The sequence below is a fragment of the Budorcas taxicolor genome, chromosome 11 (assembly GCF_023091745.1).
Source record: "Budorcas taxicolor isolate Tak-1 chromosome 11, Takin1.1, whole genome shotgun sequence".
Classification (NCBI taxonomy): domain Eukaryota; kingdom Metazoa; phylum Chordata; class Mammalia; order Artiodactyla; family Bovidae; genus Budorcas; species Budorcas taxicolor.
In genome coordinates this window covers 159,608,929-159,629,535 of record NC_068920.1, presented here as the reverse complement: position 1 = coordinate 159,629,535, position 20,607 = coordinate 159,608,929, and the positions used below count along the sequence as shown (strand labels likewise).

Genomic DNA, 20,607 nt, shown 5'->3' with positions numbered 1-20,607 from the left:
CGCTTAGCAGCCACGTTGTTGCACAGCCTGAGGGACTGTGCAGCTCTCCACCTGCTGACCTGACGGATTCCGGGGAAGGGCAGGGTATCCAGAGGCGGCGGCTGCCACAGGGAAGCAGCCCACGTGGGCACCAGGAGGACTCCACGGGCTCCTGGGGGTGCTGGGCTGTTCTTGGCCAGCGGATCTGGGTCAGCCCTGTTTGACCAGCTCATTAGAGAAACCAGAAGGCAGCTCAGACCCACTGGCACGGGCCTTCCTGGCCCTGAGTGGCACCCCGAGATAGAGGATCCAGGTAGTGTCTTCTGCAGCCTGTGAAGCTCATGTGTAGTCAACTCAGATGCCTGTGATTCTAATTGGGGAGGAGGAAGCCTCCTTGTTCCAATGGAGGGGAGTGGTTCAGCTGGCACCCCAGCCCCTGCCTGTACCCTCCTCACCCAATTACCACTGCAACCCTGCCAGGTGGGCCCAGAGAGGATGCCAGCTCACTGCTGTGGGTCCAGAAGTCTGCATGGGTGGGCACTCAACACACCCCATGAACTCCTGGGGCAGGTCTCAACCAGGGAGCTGGGCTCTCAAGGTGTGACCTGGCACAGCTGAGGTGGCACTGCCTGGGAGCTTGTTAGCAATGCAGCCTCTCAGGCCTGGAGACCTACTGAATCACAAGCCCCGGGCCCTCCGGGGCACTCACGCTTGCTCGGGTCTGAGACGCACTGGGTGAGACAGTCCCTGGGTCCTTCCCGCACCTTCCCTCAGCTGTCCCCTTCCTGCCTCAGCACCTCAAGCTCTTGACAGCCTCACCTGACTCCTGAGCCGTCCACTCTCAGAATGCCCTGTCCCCTCTCCTCAGGCTTCATTCCACAGATACCCCTAATAACCCAAGACCTGGGCAGAGTCAGGAAGGGGCTGCGGGTGAGGCATGGCCGGTAACTGGAAAATCTGGGCCAGAGGACAAGGACCCGAGGCCTTCATTCCGAGCTTCTGTGAGACAGTGAACAGAGGGTCATTCGAACGTTCCTGTCAGCACAGCAGCAGTGCCTGAGGCCCGTGACTCTACCTCCATCACCCCAAGGCTGGAGTCAGGAGACCCAGGTTCTCCTCTCGGCTCCGACACTCAGCAGGTGGGTGAGGTGGAGGGTGGACACAACCACGTCCAGGCCCCCATTTTTGCAGCTTTACAGCCAGGAATCTGAATGGACAAGTCATAGACGTCTCCTGCATGGAGGAAGCCATACACCGAAGCTGGATCCCACGCACGCAACCTTCCAGAATAGACCAGACAATGGCATAGACATCAGAGCAGCGTCTGTGGCAGCTGTGCAGAGGGGGTGGTGTGGACCGAGAAGGGGCACAGGGGACTTTATGGGGTCATGGAAATGTTCCATCTCAGTTAAAGGAGAGGCTGGAGCTGTTCATACACACGTTAAAACTCTTCCAACTGTATGTCTGAAAGGTAAATTTTACTGTAAGTTAAACCTCCATTTAAAACATTTCCAGTAAAATAAGGGGTTTGGGATTAGATGACTTCCTCTGATTTTTCTTTTTTAAAAAAATTTTTTTATTTGGGGCTGTACTGGGTCATTACTGCTGTGTGCGAGCTTTTTCTAGCTGTGGCAAGTGGAGGCTACTCTTCATTGCTGTACAGGGCTTCTCAATGCAGTGGCTTCTCTTGCTGCCGAGCGCCGGCTCTAGGTGTGCGGGCTTCAGTAATTGCAGCTCGAGGGCTCCAGAGTGCAGGCTCAGTACTTACGGCCCCTGGGCTTAGTCACCCGAGGCACGTGGAATCTTCCCAGACTAGGGATGGAACCTGTGTCCCCTGCCACTGGCAGGCGGATTCTTAACCACTGGACCACCAGGGCAGTCTGGATTGTTTGGATTCTGACGTGGGATAACCAGCCTCGAAACGGGGCAGACCTACGCCTGTCGAGGTGTGGGCTTTGCCCCAGGTCTCCACCGTCAGAGCCCGTCCAGGGGCAGCAGTGCGCAGGACCTGGCTCAGAAGGCACCCCGACCCCTGTGCAGGCAGGACCCTCGTCAATTACAGCTGCTCTTCCATCTGTTCTAAGACACGGCCTCTGGAGTTGCAGCCATGTCTGTGTTGCGGTAGCAGCTGCACAGATCTGCTAAGACACAGTAACTTCTCTAGCAGGTGTCACTATTGTCAGCAGGAGTGAGTGGGAGGCATTCACTAATTTAATGAACAAAAAATCACAAAGAAAAAAATGATAAGAGGGAAGTGGAGAGACAGCAGTCAGGAGTTGGCGACTTGCTCAGATCACAAACATACATTTCCGCCATAGAATCTTTATTTTACATGTTTGCGTCACAGCAAGAGAATCCACCCTCTACATCACCCTGATCGGAACCCCCACCTGTTATATGTTTACATAAATACTCTTCAATAATCATCAGCGTTTAAAAAAGAAAAAAAAATACTGACAACTCCCTCTGCATCCCAAACTAACCTGGAAAGCAAAGAATATTTACAGACATTTTCTCCCCCAAATGAAACTTATTTTCTGGATTGGATGTGTCTGAGTTCTTTTGAGGTCACATGACCAGGTAAATCCAATTTTACGATCTGCAGAAGCTGCTTAAGGCGTCAAGAAACCCCCTTGTGCAGACAGGATTTTTGGATCCTTTTGTAATGAGTGTCTTATTAAATACTAAGAAGGCTGACAGCTGGCTCCCTGACTGATAGGCCTGCCCACCACCAAACCTCAGACCCTGCCTCGAGACAAGCTTGCTGTCTTGGGAGTGAGCTAAGTTCTCTGTCTGACCTTGACCTGTACTGACTTCATCAGGGACCCCCTTCCCAAACAGCCGGAAGCCCAAAGGTCCCTGGTGTGACAACAAGCCAATCTTGGCTCCGGCACCTCCCTGTCCCTCCCCTGGCTTCGTTCTTCACACAGCCCCGCAGGGGAGGTGCGTGTCCATGTCCCAGAAACACTATCTGTCAGGCACACACCGTGCAGAGTGGGCGGGTGCATCGCCAGGTGAGAGGAGAGGCCCCGGGGGAAGCTGGAGAGTGTCCAGCTTGCCAATCAATAACTGCATTCCAGGTGGAGGTGACAAGGACTAGCATCAACTCAGGTGACGCTCTTAAGACCTCCTACCTGAAAACACCGGGAGAAAAGTGGAGTAAAGGAACAGATCTTCTAGGAAGTCTGGTGTGGTTTGTTTCTGATATACCAAGAGGTATCAAGACAAAATCTAATTTAACTTCTTCAGTGGGAAAACCATTAATTTACTGAATTCTTAAGAAGAAGAAGAAGAAAAACCCGCAGGCCACAGCACCCTGGACTCAGCCAATTCTGAATCTGCTCAAGGTTGGGGTTGGTCAGGGAAGCAAGGGTGAGGTGTGGAGTGTGGGGCAGGAGGAGGGGTGGGCGAGGACCCGGCTCCTCTGAAGTTCAGCTGCTGGGCAGCAGGAAGCACCAATGGCCCCAGTGCTCTGCAGGGTGTGTGGGGTAGCCTGTCTCAGGCCCCGGGAGACGGCCAGAGCCACTCACAGTGGAAACCAGCATCTGTGACACCACTCCTTGGTCGGTGAGGACTAAAACAAGACATCCGTTTCCATGTGGGAGCAGAACATCACACACGGTCGAAAGCGATCATACGTGCTCGGGATAAAATTCTCCTGAGCTTGGAAAATACATCCTTCTCACAGCTGCTGGCAGAAAATGATGCAATGCACCAAGGGCTTCAGCCTGTGTTCCCAGGCTGAGCCCACGTGGACCTGATGGGCCTGGGCCAAAAGGAGGGGAGAGCGAGGGGAGAGGGAGAGGGATGTGGGTCGCGGGGAGGCCACAACGAGGAGCAGACCCCTTGCCCTGACAGCCCCACGGAGCCGCATCATGAAGAGACTGCGTGCTGCCTTCGCTGGCTGGATATGTCCAAGGGGGGGCGGAACCCTGTAAACTTTACTCTAGAGTGGTTTCTGGAAAGGAAACTGGGCTCAGGCTATGATCTGAGAAACCATCTTTTACACTAGAGCAAGCTTCTGCTTGCAAGAGAATGGCCCCAGGTGTGTTCAGCGGACGCGCCGCGGCTAAAATGTTACAGCGCCGAGGGACAGAGAAATGGGCTAATGGAGTCTCTGGCCACTGTTAAGAGTCAGGATTAAGAGATCAACGATTTCAAAAAATAAAAAAGGGAGAGATCAGTGATTGTTCTTACTGTCCAAAAAGTGATTTTCTGGCAAAACACACACTTTATTAAAGGGAAACAGACCCTTTACCTCCTAAAATCTGGCAGCCAGTGGCACTTCTGGTCCACGGCCGGCTTCTCAGAGGAGGCAAGGGTGTCTCTCACAGGCAGATTCGGGGAGCAGGGGCAGAAAGCGAAGCTATAAATACCACTGATCACTCCTGACACGCACAATCCTCTCTGCCCGATCCTCCAACACTAAGAGGGAGGGTTTAACCACTCCGACAGCGCCCAGCACGAGCCGCGCAGGCTCTGACCGTCAGGCCGCAGTGAGCGGCTGTCAGCTGGGGAGAAGGCCTGGCGTTGGACCCCAACCCCGCATCCTCACTCCAGGGTGAGGGCTGAGCGCTGCTCACAGCCATCCAAGCGACAGAGGGACAACCACGTGTTTATGGAACAGGATGAAGAGCTTAAGCAATTTTGGAAACGCGGGCACTACCACCGCCTGGTCTTGGACTGGGGCTTTGATTTTCCTTCCTCATTGGCCTGACTTCAAACCTTCTTGCCAGTTACAACACAGGAGGCGGGCAGACGACCCACTTGTTAGGAAGGCTGCGGCCTGACTCTCACTTCGGATCCACTACCCTCTCTCACCTGTACCGTCCTGCTCCTGAAGGGCCAGGACCGTACACTGCAGCCAACTCAGCCCTTCCGTGGGCCTAGAGGCGCCCAGAGCGGGGGACACGGGGGTTTGAAGATGGTCCAGCCTGGGGGCTCCTGCCCTCCTGTGGCTGCGGGGGGCCAGGGCCTGCCCACACGCGCGCCCTCGTCTGCACGCACTGCCGTCCCTGTCTCCAGGCCAGGAACTGAAGACACCTTCAGGGCGGCAGGGGTGGGGGGCTGGGGAGAGGTGGGGGTGTCCCTCAAACCTTTGGTTCCTTCCAAGAAGCCTACGGCCTCGTCAATGACAGCGGCTCGCAGGACAAACAGCAAACACGTCCTTCGGAGGGGAGCACCGGAGCGGGTTTGGGCCGCGGCAGGAGACACGTTCCTGAGGTGTGGGGATGGCGTCTACACATAGGAAGACAGGAGTCTGGAAAAATGCCCCCGTTCTCCGGGCCGCTTCCTTCTCCTGTCGCACGGCTCCGAGTTAACTCAAAAAGAAAAGTCCCTTAGATAATACTCAGCGCATATTTCCTGTGGAAAGGTGAAGGGCAGGGTCAGGCCAGCCTGCTCGCTCCTCTCCACACTGGGCCGGGACCGAGCCCCGTGGAGGTCGTGCCGGGAGAGCACGGGGGGATATCAAAGAGCGCACAAGGGACGCGTGCGTCCGCATGGTCAGCTGGGAACGGTCAGGGGCACAGGGAAGGGAAAACCACTGTCTTCTCAGTAGAGACTCTTCAGGTTCCTAAACCAGGGATGCTGAGCGGCACCCCTAAATCTTGTGGCTTCTCATCAGCCCCTCCAGGCCAGTGGTCCAAGAAGCACCCCCAGCCGCCGTCACCGTCTGGCACTCAGGAAGTGAGGGAGGGCTCAGGCTTCTGACACACACGCGGGCGCTGGGAGCCACCTGCATGGCCAGCACCCCATGTGCCCGACACGGTGTCTCAGTCCCCGTCTTGGGCCCCGGCAGCCAGAGCCTTAGCAGGAGGTGACCGGCAAGCCCTGATATGCCCCGGGTCACGGCGGACCTTCTGGGCTCGCCCCATTATCCAAAGACCTCAGCTCCCAACGGAGCAGCAGTGCCATCCCCACCCATGCTCAGCTCCACGCTCTGCGAGTTTGGAAGAGAACCTCACTGAGATTCCTGAAAGGGGTTCCCCATCCCCAGACCCCGAGAGTAGAACCACTCATCACACCCTTCTTCTTCACACGCGTGCTCCTGGAACACAGGGACCAGGTCCGCGCCGCTCCTCCGTTCGCGAGTCCTGCCCGGCTCACAGGGAAAGCTTGCTTGGACTGAAGGGTTTGCTTTAACAGGACCCCTCCTGCCCCAAGCTGCTCCTGAAGGAAAGTCCTTCCCATTCCCCCGCTTCTGATCACACAGGGCAGGGGCAGCTGTGAGAGGAGCGGGCAGAGCCGCCAGAGACGGCGCTGCCCTGAGCTGTTGGGGAAGCCAGGAAAATCCCAGCAGAGGCGGCTTTTCGAGCTTAAGAACACAGTTCTGTCCATCCATCAGGCAGGAAACCGTTTGCCACGAGCAGGGCCCTGACAGACGGTGACACCGCGGCCCTCAGACAACCGCTGCCCCTGGTCACTTTCAGAATTCAGGACGAAGGTCTGGGGCGACACTCAGGGCCAGGAACCCCAGGGCAGGCTCCTCATGCTACACTGAGTCTCGATTTTCTTTGTAAAATAACCTCATCTGTTTTCTCCCTGAAGATGCAGTGACACTTGCCCCCTGCCCCCACCCCGGCCTTCTCTGTGAGTCCCTGAGCCCCCTCTCGACAGCAGCTCACAGCCTGAAGACCCTTCCCGGGCCGGCGGGGTCCCCCATCTGCCAGCACTCCCTGCTACACACTGGGTCACAACTGCATCTCCCTGAAGAGCTCCCCAATTAAAAAGCGGAAATAGAAATTAAAAACAAAGGCTTCCTTTCCCTGCCTCCTCTTACACTCCCTCCCCGCCACTCCCACCTGAAGGAGAATGCGAGCTGCCTGTCACCAGCGCGCACCAGGTGTCCAGAAAAGAGTGAGAAGTTGGGTCTCCGTGGCGCTTGGCTCCAGCCGCGAGCTCTGCGGTGTCGCCGTCGCGAGGGGCCGACGCTCCCGCTGACCAACCGGACTGCGAATAAATTAGAAGTCTCTGCCCTCGCCCCTCCGAGCCGCTCCGTCACGCGCTGCCTTCCCAGTCGCCCTGCGGCTCCACCGAGCCGTTGGTCACCTTCTTGACTTTCTTCATATTCTCCATCACCCCTGACGTCGTCACTCTGAGTGAGGGAAAAAAACACCAACGAGGGAAACCTCAGTCTTTGAGTAAAAGGCTGCGCTCACTGCAGCCCAGCACCACCCAGGGCTATGGGGTGTTGGCTCTGAAGTAGGACAGACCCGGGTTCAAATCCTGGCCTGCTTGACGCGAGCTGAGCCGTGTGAGCGCGCCTGGTCACGTGACCCTCCCCCGTGTGCTGCAGGATACACACATCCTGACTTCCCAGAACTGTCACGACGGGCAGCCAGGTGCTCCGCCGTGCTGAGTCACGGCGTGTCAGCTGTTAGCACAACCAACGTTCATCTCTCTCTTCCTGTCACAAAGTTCTATGTTTTATATATATATATATAAAACTAGTCACAATTATGACATCATTATCTGTGTCATAACTAACATTCTGGGGGGGAAAAAAAAACTAATCAGCTGTAGACACTTTATACTAAACAGCCACCGTGGCTCACCTCTGAGACCTGGGACAGAACCACGGGTTTTGAGAACCTTCTGGGCCCAAAGACTCTTTGACCGTTACAGAGACCGGGAGTGAATCACATCATCCCTTGAGGAGGTGGGGTCCAGGAGAGGACAGCCTCCTGCCTCACAAACTGGGAGCCAGACAGAGCCTGAGGCTCTCCGTGTTCACGGCTCCACCTCAGGGAACACTGAGCGGACACGAGCTCCCCCTGGTCGGCGGAGCCCGGGGGACTTCTGGGCGCTGCAGCGACGCTGTACACCTCTATGCCGGCAGTACACGTCTGTCCAAACCCGCAGAGTGCGCAACACCAAGAGCGGCCCCTACTGTAAACTACGGGCTGGGGTTACGATGGTGAGTCAGCGCAGGTTCATCAGTTGTAAGGAACGGGCCCTGTGGAGTGGATGCTGCCGATGGAGGAAGCTACGCACGTGTGGGGTGGGAGGCACATGGAGGGAATATCTGCATCCTCTGTTCAATTCTGTTCAGTGTTATGAAGCTAAAAACGTTCTACAAAAGAGCCTTAAAAACAAACACCCCGGCCCAGCATCTCCGAAGTACTCTAAGAAACATGAGGCACCTCTGTCCCCCATCGTGGACCAAGAGGAATTTCCTAATCAGTGAAGTAAAATTCAACCAGCCAACCCAGCACACTCTCTCCAAGGACCCTTCCTATGCACCCTCAACTCCAAGGTCCCGTTACCTACAAATGGCAACTCAGTGGCTCCACACGTGACACAGCTAGCGTCTGTCCAGCTGGATCATACAGTGGAGAAAAGACCTCATACAGAGTGAGAAAAGAAGGTTCTCCTTTCTTTTCTGTTGTCATGTTGCTGCCTTCAGGGTCATGCAGTCCTCCCCAGGGCTGGGCTTTTCTTCTGGGTTATCTGTACTTCTGGTAAAGCCAAGACCGGGAGGCGGTTCCTGCGGGAACCGAGGGATTCCTGCAGAGGCTGTTGGTGAGTGTCAAGTGTTGGTTCTGTGGCTGCCACACCATGTTAAGAAGGCAGAGCTCAACACGTGTGGATGCTGAGGGCAGGGGCACCAGGCATCACAACCCAGGGATGGCTCAGACAGCAGGCTTGGGACAGCCTTTGCTTCCTTGCTTTCCCTAAGGAAATACTCCTCGCCACATGGTGGCCCAACTGAGAAAACCATGTTTCCTCCATCATGACAGGCCTGGAGTGAGGACAGAGAGCGATAAAGCTGGAACTGGTGCTCTCAGGGGGCCCAGTGCCCAGCAGAACGGACAGTCTTTCAGATGGACATGCAGAGCCACCCCAGACATACAGGATGGGAGTGCCAGGACGCAGGCCTGATGACGGCTCAGGATGAGGAACCACCTCTACCGGGGTGGGGTGGGGGATGGGGGATGCTCTGAAGCCTGTATTGAAAGAGGAGGAGCAACAGCAAGATGCAGGTGGAGGGAGGAGGGCAGGGGAGTTTCTGAAAAGAAACCCAGCAGGAAGAGGCGTTCTGTAAAATGTGGTCCCGAACAAGTTACAGCAAAAAACAAATGTATACTTAGCTCTCGGCTTCCCAGGTGGTGCTAGTGGTATAGAACCCGCCTGCCAACACAAGAGATATGAGAGACGCGGGTGCGATCCCTGGGTCAGAAAGATTCCCTGCAGGAAGGCATGGCAACCCACTGCAGTACTCTTATCTGGAGACCCCCGGACAGACGAGCCTGGCAGACTGCAGTCCACAGGGCTTGCAAAGAGTCAGACACGGCTGAGCGACGAAGCACCCACGCATGCTCCACTCCAGATGGGCCCTCACTTGCGCCTTTTCAGCCAGCGGTCCCAGCTCGGATTCTGTTACTTCTGGAAAAGGCATATCTGGTGATCCCCCTGCGCTCCCCTCCACTTTCTCTAACAGGGGTTTCTTCCTCTGCACAACAGGAAGCTGGTGTTTGGGGCCCAGAAGCAGGCTCTGCTTCCAATTACTATTTCCGCAGAGGAGCTGAGCGCATCCCATGCTGCCCGACCTGCCCGCCAGCCCAGCGGAGCCTGCCGTGGGTCAAGGCTCAGCCTCTGAACTGGGAAGAGAGAAAAGGCCGCCTGTGCTAGAGGCCACACACTTCAAAGGGTGGACAGCGAGGGAGGAACTCAGCCACAGGCGCGTTATCAAACACAGCTGCTGACCTGGCCCATCAGAGTTCATCGGTTTACAAGCAAATATTCTCAATCACTATTCACTTCTCTAGAAAATGACTGCCCCTTCCCGGAAAACAGGACCCTACAGTCACTTAGCCTGTGACTCAGAAAAGCTCTTTTTACAGCTCAGATATAGGTCAAGTCACTGTGCTAGCTGTGAAAAGCCATCAAGTTATCTGACGACGAAGGACGTGCGAGGATCATTAGCGGACTTAAAGATGACTTGGATGATTACACTGTCAAACCTGAGCTTCCACCGGCAGGCCCAATGGGAAGTGGAACTATCCATCCCCAATAGTTCTCAACAGGCCAAGGATATCCCCAAGTTCTTGCTGCTAAGTTGCTGGCAGCAGGCTCCAAGAATGCCTCAGAGGATGGCAAGTTCTACTTCCCCTGAAGACTAAGTGATGCTTGGCAGATACTGGACCTCAACCTGAATACAAAAGCCTGGGGCCTGAGTGTCCATCTCTTGCACCTAAACATAGAGGGACCACCTCTGAAGCAATAATCTGCAGAGAGCAGCTGCTCCCGTTCACACCACGCTGCTCTCAGTGAGGTAGGGGCGAGGGAGAGAAGGGAAGAAAGGAGATTCTTACACAGATTCCATTTCCAAGTCATCTTCTTCCTGAGAAAGTTGTAGATAGGGGTTGTCTGAAGCTGGACGGAACTTATACCCCGTGAGAACAAAGAACACCAGCGTGGCCATTTCATCCAGGAGCTGCGAATTTTAAAACCATCCCCAAGTAAAGGGATTAGAATACTTTTCTTCAGAAAGCAGTGGAACCAAACAGTCTCCCCTGCCCCCAGTAACCCACCGCTGACTGATCAGTCACTCAAACGCCAAAGCTGACCGTTGGGGACCATGTTCCTTAGGAGGACTTGCTGAAGCCTTCTGCCTAGAGAGGGCTTCCCTGTGGCTCAGCTGGTAAAGAATCCACCTGCCATGTGGGAGATTCAATCCCTACAGGTTCAATCCCTGGACTGGGAAGATCCCTTGGAGAAGGGAAAGGCTACCCACTCCAGTATTCTGTCCTAGAGAATTCCACTGACTGTATAGTTCATGGGGTCGCAAAGAGTTGGACATGACTGAGCGACTTTCACTTCTTCCCAGAGAGGACATTTGAGAGTCCTTGCTTTAAGTCTTCACTGGCATCTCTGAAGAGCTCATTATATACATACATTTCCCTACAATGTCCAAAGCACCAAGTGAGAGCTTCCAAAAAATAGTCTCTAAATCATTTGGTGACTAACCAGTAGTTAAACTAGCTCTAATATACTGCAAAGATAACTTTATTATTGAAATAATAACAACAATGGACAAGAAGGCGGGAGGTCTGGATTCTAAGCTATTCTAAGCCCTATTACTGAAGGATACGGCCCCATTTCATTGAGGTTTGAATTATACTGGGCAAGGCTTTCTCTGCCTGGGGTTTTTTTCTCTTCAAGGACTTTTAAAATTGAAAACTAAATCAATTCCAGATTTCTCATGTAATCCAGCAGCTTTCCTGGACAAACACATCTTAACTATACACGAGAAGAGACAGACGGTCTTAGTGGCCACTGCCAAATAAATCTGGAACCATCTCAAGTTACTCCGAGACTTCCTGCTCAGACACAAGTTCCCTGGCACTGTCCCCTGAGCAGCATACCTGGTAGAGCCACTTCCACTGGAACGGAACAGCGAGTTTGAGGAGAAATGCAATAATCCTGGTGAAGTATATGTAACATACGATCTAATGAGGAACAGAGAGGCAAGAACAAAGTCAATGCAGAAATCACAGCACTACTTTCTTCCAACAGTCTGCTAAGGGGAAAGCAGTTACCTGAAGAAAATTATTTGACACTTACAGTGCTAATTAATAAATCAGCAGAGAGAAACTCTCCACTACTTGAGAGGATTTCCTCTTTTTCTCTAGGGGACTAAGATATTGATTGATAACAGTCCCTCCCATGGACAGGATATTTTGCTCTTAACTCCTGAGCAACCTCCTTCTCACCAAATTCTCATACATTTTTGGTGGTAGTGTTGTTGAGTTGCTAAGTCATGTCCAACTCTTTGTGACCCCGTGGACTGCAGCATGCTCAGCTTCCCTTCACTATCTCCCGGAGTTTGCTCAAACCTATGTTCACTGAGTTGGTGATGCTATCCAACCATTTCATCCTCTGTGGCCCCTTCTCCTCCTGCCCTCAATCTTTCCCAGCATCAGGGTCTTTTCCAATGAGTCAGCTCTTCGCATCAGGTGGCCAAAGTATTGGAGCTTCAGCATCCTTCCTTGCAGTGAATATTCAGGGTTGATTTCCTATAGGATTGACGGGTTTGATCTCCTTGCAGTCCAAGTGACTCTCTCAAGAGTCTTCTCCAGCACCACAATTCAAAAGCATCAATTCTTCGGTGCTCAGTCTTCTTTATGATCCAACTCTCACATCCATAGATGACTACTGGAAAAACCACAGCTTTGATGGACCTTAGTCAACAAAGTGATGTCTCTGCTTTTTAATAAGCTATCTAGGTGTGTCAAATTTCCTTTCAAGGAATAAGCATCTTTTAATTTCATGGTTGTAGTCACTGTCTGCAGTGACTTTGGAGCCCAAGAAAATAAAATTCTCATATATAACCCGCTGATTTCCAGCCCTAAAGGGTAACAGTATTTTAGTCCCAGGCTTTGAGAAATGTTTTCCAGCAATAACAGCAAAATAAAACCATACAGGGAAAACACTGGTTTTTAGTCTCTTCAGGAGATCCTGTGAATGTTAGAGGTCTACAGTCAGAGGAAGGACCAGTCATCCTAAGTGCCCTAGTAAGGAAGGGCATGACAAGGATTCAACATGCGGACCCACGGGGAGCGAACACCTTGCTGGGCTGTGCCCAGGGCAGACAGGCTTACGGGGAAGGGACTGTGCAGAGTGATGGTCAGTGCCAAAACCACAGACGAAAACGACTCTGAAGCTTTTGTCTGGGCATAGGGGAGCAAAATTCTAGGAGACCCACAGCTTACACATTCCAGGAATCTATGAGCCTAATACTTTACAGCAAGTTCTCCTTCTGCTGGTACGCTTATGTGGACTTTTCGTGTTCATTTCAGTCATGTTTTTAGACATGATCCCAATTTTGTAAGCCAATTTTTTAAAAAAGTTAAAGGAACAGCTATGCATGGCGTTTGCCTAGAAAAGAATCTAGAGAAATAATGACTGAACTGTTAACCGTTAATACCTGGAGGAGGAGTAAGAAAAGGGAAGGAGCAGAAGGTTCAGGGTCATAAATGGCTTTCGCTGTGTTCCTATCATCCCGCATTTAAAAGATATCAAGCGTGTGTTACTTTTCTGAGTGTGGAAAGCCAGGTTCAGAACTAAAGCCTAGTAGTGAGTGCTCAGACACTTAATTCCCCATGTCTACAGCCACCACTTGGTTTTGTTCAATGAAATCCCCACAGCTCCCAGGAGCTAGTTCATCAGCTCTATTCCTCGAATTGACCTTATTCACAGACTTAGGAACTTTTTACTCACCAAGACGTAGTAATGTCTGAAAAGTTTCAGCTTCGCCAAGTTAATAGCAGCTGCGAAGAAGAAGACAACACCATGAGAGGCTGCTGCTGTTCTCATTTTTAAAGCTCGTCACCAGCAAGCACACTTGCGGTCCCGGGGCTGAGGCTAATGCAGATGGGGGGCTCCACCTGGGGGCACCTCTGTGTTTCTAGACATGAAGCCTGCCAGGGTCTCCCCCTATCTCCAAGCAGGATCTGGGAATCGTGGGGGCAGCAGGCTGGCGCCCCCAGCTCCAGCAAAACAGCGCTCCTCCCCGTCCTGGGTTCAGAAGCTTTAAATGGCCTTCCTGGGAGGATAGTGACACCACAGAAATTAGCAGACACTATAAATCCCAACTCTTCCAACCCGCAAAGCCATCATTAAACATTTCAGCTCTGCCACTGCGGCTACAGAGCTGCAACTCCACTAGGGATGGCCTCAGGGGACTCTCCAGCTAACTGAGGGTGTAAATCCAATTAACCCATGAGTGTGTATTGCGAATTTCACTTAGGTTTTCACTGTGTCTTATAACAAAGCCCTTTAAAAACGACCTCTCCAGCTTTGTCCTACCTCCAAGAGTGCTCAAGGTCAGGGAGCCAGGAACAGCTAACTTCCTGCCACCACCAACGGCCATGAAATATTGATGACCACAGAGGGTAGCCTGGCTCCCTCTCCGATTAGCGAGCCTTTCATTCATCATCAACCTTCCGGCAGGAGGCAAATTAATTTTGCTTAACAGCATTTAATTACTGGTTCCCTTTAGGAATGGAACTGTGGATGGTGACGGATTGACTTCCCCTGTCTCCCTCCTCCGGCTCGTGATTAGTGGGGGGCGAGGGGGGGGGGGGGGCAGTTGAGCCTAGGTTCCCAAAGAGATTCCTGAAATCCTAAATTAACCTTCAAGGTGATCACCAACCAACAGTATCCGTTAAGAACCTGCTCTGAGAAACCGAGTGGGCAGATGAGGTTCAGACCTGGGCAATTCTAACGCCCCAAAGTGAGAGGCTCTGACACCCGTGTCTGCAGCGCGATGGACTCACGCACTCATGTAGCATCTGAAGGAGCTAAATGAAGCAGGCAGATAAGCCAGAGCTTTCTTATCGAGCAATCCCTCTGGTGGTCCTGCTGTTATTAAGTCTCTCTGGTTCTCTGTCCTTTTTCATCTATGCTGACTCTGGGCCGGGCCCCGGGATGCAGCGGTGACCGTGGAGCCTGCCCCAGGGGCAGTGGCTTCCGTCCTCAGGGAAGGAGAGGCGCTGGATCAGGGCCGCCCCCCTCACCACGCCCGGCCCACAGAGACCCCGGCAGTGTGGGGTGGGGTCAGGGACTCCCCCTCCACCCCCACGCCCGCCTGCAGGACAGGAGAAGTTTCACTGAGGACAAGATGTTGAAACCAAGAAGTGACAAATGACTTCTGTGTCACCAGATTGAAAACTGCACGCTTGTGTGAAGCAGTGTTCCTCCTGCGCATGCGCGCGACCCTGTTCACGCCGGGGCGGTCAAGAGCCGGCCAGCTCGTGCTGCTCTCTGCCCCACTAACCCAGGTGGCCTGAGACCCGGGGCCCTTCCACAGAAGCAAATCGCTCCTACATTTGGACGTTTAATCCGCTTCATTGTGAGTAACTGAGAAAGAATGGCACCAACAATCGGACCATTTAAATGATGAAAATGCTTTAGAAGTCTCTTCTCAATTTTGCTTGGTGAAATAGATCCTGGCAAATGAAACTCCTGCCTTTGCTTCAGCAAGAACCCATCGGAAAGAAGCGGCGTGTTTCTATTCCTGGATTTCAAGGTGCTGTGCCGGGAGGTGCATGGTTGCCATGACCACCCCCAATGAAGGGCTCCCGAGGCAGACCAAGGGGACGGGACGCGGTGGGGGGGTGGGGGGGGGGAGGGTCAGGATTCCCAAAGGAGCTGGCGTCCAAGCAGAGGCCTGCCTGCGGCTCAGGAGGGAGTGAGAGTGGAGAGGTCGAGCCAAGAGGACGCTTGGGAGGAGCAGGCACCCAGGTCTGGGGGTGCTGGAGAGGCTGGGGACTCTGCCAGGTGGAGGACAAAACCCAAGACTGAGTCAGACGCAGACCACAGGCGGCCCTCCTTGAGGGTGCTGAGGCCCCCCGAGGGTCTCGAGCAGGGCAGAGCCTGGATCACATCAGCATTTTCGAACAATCTCTTTGAAGAAAGGATGGAAGAATCAAGAACAAGCCCAGGGTGTTTCCTGACGGTCCAGCAGTTAAGCTGCTCTTTCACTGCCGGGGTGTGGGCTCGATCCCCGGCCAAGGAACTAAGATCCCACAAGCCATGCGGTGTGGCTCAAAAAAAAAAGAAAGAATAAGAATCCAACTGAGGTCACAATCCTTGAATTTTCGGAGGTTCCTCTAAGCAGTGGTGGGGTCCCTGTCAGTGCAGAGTGGGGAACAAGGTGACCTCACCTTCGTGGTTGGGGAGCAGGGGTGACGTTGAGGGTACCGGAGAATTCTTCAGGGGAAGTCTGAAGCCACCCCGCCCTCCGCCTGCCATCACAGGGAAGGAAATCAGGGGCAGCGGCAGAGCTGACCGAGGGGAGGCAGGCGGCTTAGGATGCTGCGGGTCTCATGGGGGTGAGAGGAAAGTAGAGGACAGGAAGGCACCACGTTGCTACCTCCCTGGGACGCGTGCCAGCAGGGCTGCCCATCAGACACTCGCAAGAGAGGCAGGCCAGGGAGCACACGCTGAGTGAGCCTGCACACCCACGTCCAGGCCCCATGGGGAAATGTCAGCATGGGCAATGACGCCAGGTCATCCCAGGACCCGTGCTAGGATGAATAAACGGACCTTAGGAACAATCAGTGGTGACTCTAACAGACGCAATTGCAATGCTTGAGCTCAAGTTTGATCTGGAAACCCACCCGTCACGATGGACATCACTTCCAGTCACGAGAAAGACATCTGTTTGCGAGACTGCTGCTTATGGGATCAGGCTCCGGGGTCCCATAAGGTGTCCTTGCCACAGCCCAGGCTGCGAAGGCAGGAATAAAGCTCACTTATTGTGAGAAATAAGTGGGTAACAGCGCAGGCCCTGCACATCTGAACATCTTGAGTTCAAATTCCATCTGTGCTGTTTATGGGCTGGGTGACCTCAGGTAAGTCGCCTAACTTCTCTGAGCCTCGGTTCCTTCACCTGTAAAACAAAACCACTGCCACCACCTACCACTGGGGCTGTTGGGGGATGGATGAGGCGGTACATGGAACCCAAACAGCTCACGGGTTTAAGCAATGGAGGAGCGTCTGATGTTAAAGCATTAGGATTATATTAGGATTAAGTTGATCCCTGAGCAACACAGATGTGACCTGCTCCGGTTCAGGTCAAACATGCGGATTTCTTTCCCCAAAGGTAAGCACTACAGGACTAGAGGCCCTGTGGCGTGTAGGATGCAGGAACGGCAGTGACGGAGGGCCAGCTGAAGCTGCACTCTCATGTTCGGCTGCGCAGAGTGAGCACCCCCAACTCCTTGCTCGGGCGGACGCAGCTTCAGCCCGTGAGTGGCTGCGCCGCAGCGGCTGCCACCTCTGGCAGGAGCCCCGGCGCTCATAAGGGACCAGGAACCAGCGGTGGCCCCGGGCTCTCCTGGCAGCGGGCGGCTGTATGCACACGCCGAATCAGCCTGCTGGGCGGGGAGGCACCGGCTCCGAGGGGGCAGCCTCGCCAGCATGATGCAAGGAGCAGCGATGGAGCAGGTCACAGCCTGGAATCCCAAGCCTCCCTTGGCTTTCCTTCCAGACAAGCTTTCCCTGCAGTTAAGGACCACGGCAGGGCTGGGCTCCCGCGGGAGTGTAGGCTCCCCAGGTCTGGGCTATTTCTGACCCACCACGAGGAGCAGCAAATATGGTAAAAGAATGAGTGTGGTGGCAGGAAAAATCCCTCGGACAGGAGCCGGGAGACCTGCACTCCGGTCCCTGCACCATCAGAACGCCATGGGCCTGTGCCCAGTCTGCACTGCCTTCTCTGGGCATCAGTCGCCTTCACGGGAGAGTTTCTTCACGGTGGGTTACAACTTCTTCCTGGCAATGGCTCTTAACTGGGGTAAGCACCAGAATGCCCTGGAGGGCTTTACTGACAAGACAGATGCCCAACTTGCCCCTGACTCTTCTGGAACTGGGCCTGGATGGAAGGTTCTGAAAAGCCTCCCAGGGATCAGGGAAGGACAGGGATGGGAGGCAAGGAAGGGGAGCAGCCCAACTGCTTCAGGAGCTCCTACAAGGCTACAGCTTGCGGGTTCCTCTCCCTCCCACTCATGCTCAGGAAAAAAGCCATGACTCTGGGTTCTGGCAGACGGTTTTTACCGATGGGAACAGAACAGGTGCCCGCCAAGGCGGGAGGAGCCCAGGCCTCTCACATGCTTAACAAGACAGTCCTCTGACGCAGCAGCATGTGAGCAGATGTAAGCCATCCAGAGGAAAGGCCACCCCCTCCCTGGACCGTCACCTCACCTTCCCTCTTTACACCACAGGGTTACTACACAGGCTGGCAAGATGACAGACCGTGCCCTTACTCCCCAGGCGGTCTTCCCTGATGATCCTGGAACCGGGACCATGAGAAAAACAACAAGGCTGGCTGTCACAAGGCTTCCCTGGTGGCTCAGATGGTAAAGCATCTGCCCGCCAATGCAGAAAACACAGGTTCGATCCCTGGGTCGGGAAGATACCCTGGAGAAGAAAATGGCAGCCTATTCCAGTTCTTGCCTGGGAAATCCCATAAACAGAGGGGCCTGGTGGGCTACAGTCACGGGGTCGCAAAGAGACACGACTGAGCAACTGAACAACAAAAAGCTGGTCGTCACATCTACTGAGCAGTAACCAGGCACCAGGCCGTGCACCCTTCAGGCTTCATCTTGTGTGATCCTCACAAGGGACCCTATGAGGGTTAGGGTCACCGCCGCCAGTGCCTCACTCTGAAGGGTTCGGGCCTGTAGGGCTTAGTGCATCACCAAGGTCACACAGCTTGCAAGTGAGGAGGGCACCGCTCAAACCCAAGACCCTCTCTCCAAGGGCCAAGCTTTTAATCCCCACACTTCGTGCTGAAAGAAAGGCAATTCACAGCCTTGTGATTCACCAGTGGCCCGGGGACATGATGGTGGCTTGACAGGCTCCTCAATGCCGGGGAGCTGCCAGCCATCCATCCTGAGGGTCAATACCGATAGATCTATGGGACACACAGAGGCGAAGGCCCACAAGAGTCACCTACAGGTGGAAAATTTCCCCAACAATCCTTTCCCGGAAAGCCTCGAGGCTTAAAAACATCCGCCCTACCTACCAGCTTTTTCCCTGCTTCCTCCCTGCCGCTATGGAGGAATTCTGAGTCAAACAAAAAAATTAGAGAAATGAGTGTGATGGCAAAGCCAGGCCAGTGGGAGACTCGGGCTGACTCACTCTCAACAGTACAGGCTCCACAGTCTGCCTTCGCTCCCGGCGCGGACCTGCTCTGGGCGGGGGACAGACCTGAGAGAGCCAGGCCTCTCCTGACCTGGGACCACCCTGCTCCGAAAGCATCCTTTCCGGGGAGCGATTAACTCGCGGGGCACCTTCTGGCCTCATTAAGAGACCCCACTAACCTATCTCAGAGAAGGTATCAGGAACAAGAGTGGGAGAGGGCCTGCTAAGAAAAGGACTACCAACAGGACGAAATTTTTGACCTTCACTCTGTTGAGGCTCATGTGAAAACGTGGTGTTTCCAAAGTCCACTTAAAACATCCACTCCAGTGACCCAGGAGTGGTCAAAAGTCACAGTTAAGAGCTGTGCGCGCATCTTCTTGTAAGCAAAAGCTTACCTTCAATGACTAGTAAAAAGAAACAAGAATGGCCCAAGAGAGTGGCTGACGAGGAACGTAACTCTGCGAAGGGCTTTGCTGAGTCAAGCATGCTTCTGCCTTTCTCTTCCCTTCTGCTCTAGAACTGCACCAGAGAACCCCCTGCTAGGGGGCTGAAGGGTCCTCAGGGCCGAGCAGTCTCCGCCTCTGCTGCGGTCAGCACTCACCCCATCACACCATCTCCAGAGGCCACCATGATGAGCTGCGCTGAGCAGCATGTCTGGGCCCCACCCTCCCCACCCCAAGGCTGTGGCCATGGCACGTATTCAGTGCACTGCGGCGAGGAAGATGGATAGACATCCCGCTGCTTGAAGACACAGCCTGGTCAGCAGCAACGTCTCCGCAAGAAGAGAACCTGACCTCCCTGAGTGCTGCAGCAGTCAACAAGAGTTGCTTTCAACTGTGTCTGCCTCGAGACCCGGAGTCACATGTGTGCTGATACCCCCCAGACAAAGAACCCAGACGGCTGAGCAGGCCTGCCGGGGGGCCAAGGGAGGGACCCCTCAGGCAATCAGGTCCCCAATGTTTCAAAGGCCTAATAAAAAACAGGGGCTTCCCAGGTGGCACAGTGGTAAAGAATTCATCTGCCAATGCAGCAGACCCAAGAGACATGGGTTCGATCCCTGGGCCAGGAAGATCCCCTGGAGGAGGGCACAGCAACCCACTTCAATATTCTTGCCTGGAGCATCCCATGGACAGAGGAGCCTGGTGGGCTACAGTCCATGGAGTCGTGAAGAGTCGGACACCACTTAGCAATGGAGCACACACAGGCTAAAAAACTGGCCATGTGTCCAAGATGAAGCGGGTTCTCAGCCTAGGGATGTGAGAGGCCCCTTTGCTTTCGGCTGTAGGTTACACATACTCAGGGTGGTATCCCTGGTTAAGTGACCATTTCAAAATGTTGCCCAGAAGCTGTGACCAGGATGACGACAGAGAAGGAATTTTGGGTGATCTGAGATGGGAAAGGTTTTGGGGTTTAAAGAAATTAAAAATCACTGTATTAAGCCAATCTCAAAAACTAGATTTTTTTTTCCTCTCATTCTAATGACAGTCTACTTAGCTATGGTTTTCATCCTTCCTAGGGTCACAGACTTGTTTGAAAATTTGCTGAAGGCCACACAACCCTGCCCACACCTGGGTGCCACACGCCGGGGTAGGGCATCACGGATGCCATGGGACAAACAGCAGAGTCAGAGGGTTGCCACGTGCTTTGGTGAGGCGGCCCTGAGCACAGGACAGAACCCTCCAAAGGCTTGACCCATGCCCCCTCACCTCACGCCATAGGAGATGTGGGCGTTTTATGAATGCTTCTGTCACACCACCCAGAGAGAGAGCCAGCAGGCTACTTAAAGAAAATCATGGATTCCCATTAGAGTAACAGGTTAGGTAGAATATCAGGGCAGAGGATGACGTAAGTTATTGTTCCAATCAAACAACAAGAAACGCAGCTCTGGACACAGAGCCGGAGTTCAGTAAAGAGCAGGGTGAGCTTTACAGTTTTCACAGTGCTCAATATAGAGGGAAGTCAGTCAACACCGCTACA

General features: G+C 53.8%; 1 protein-coding gene across 1 annotated transcript in view; it reads right to left on the bottom strand.

Annotated features, from left to right (window-relative positions):
* Nucleotides 1-2,294: 2,294 nt before the first annotated feature.
* Nucleotides 2,295-20,607, bottom strand: part of GPR107 (G protein-coupled receptor 107) — a 57,868-nt gene continuing 39,555 nt past the window's right edge. Inside the window, exons 15-18 of the mRNA XM_052647963.1 lie at nt 13,204-13,253; nt 11,349-11,432; nt 10,296-10,417; nt 2,295-7,075 (exon numbers count right to left, since the gene is read on the bottom strand). Of these exons, the coding sequence (XP_052503923.1) occupies nt 6,979-7,075; nt 10,296-10,417; nt 11,349-11,432; nt 13,204-13,253 (353 nt within the window). The 3' untranslated portion in view covers nt 2,295-6,978. The remainder of the gene's footprint in view (nt 7,076-10,295; nt 10,418-11,348; nt 11,433-13,203; nt 13,254-20,607) is intronic.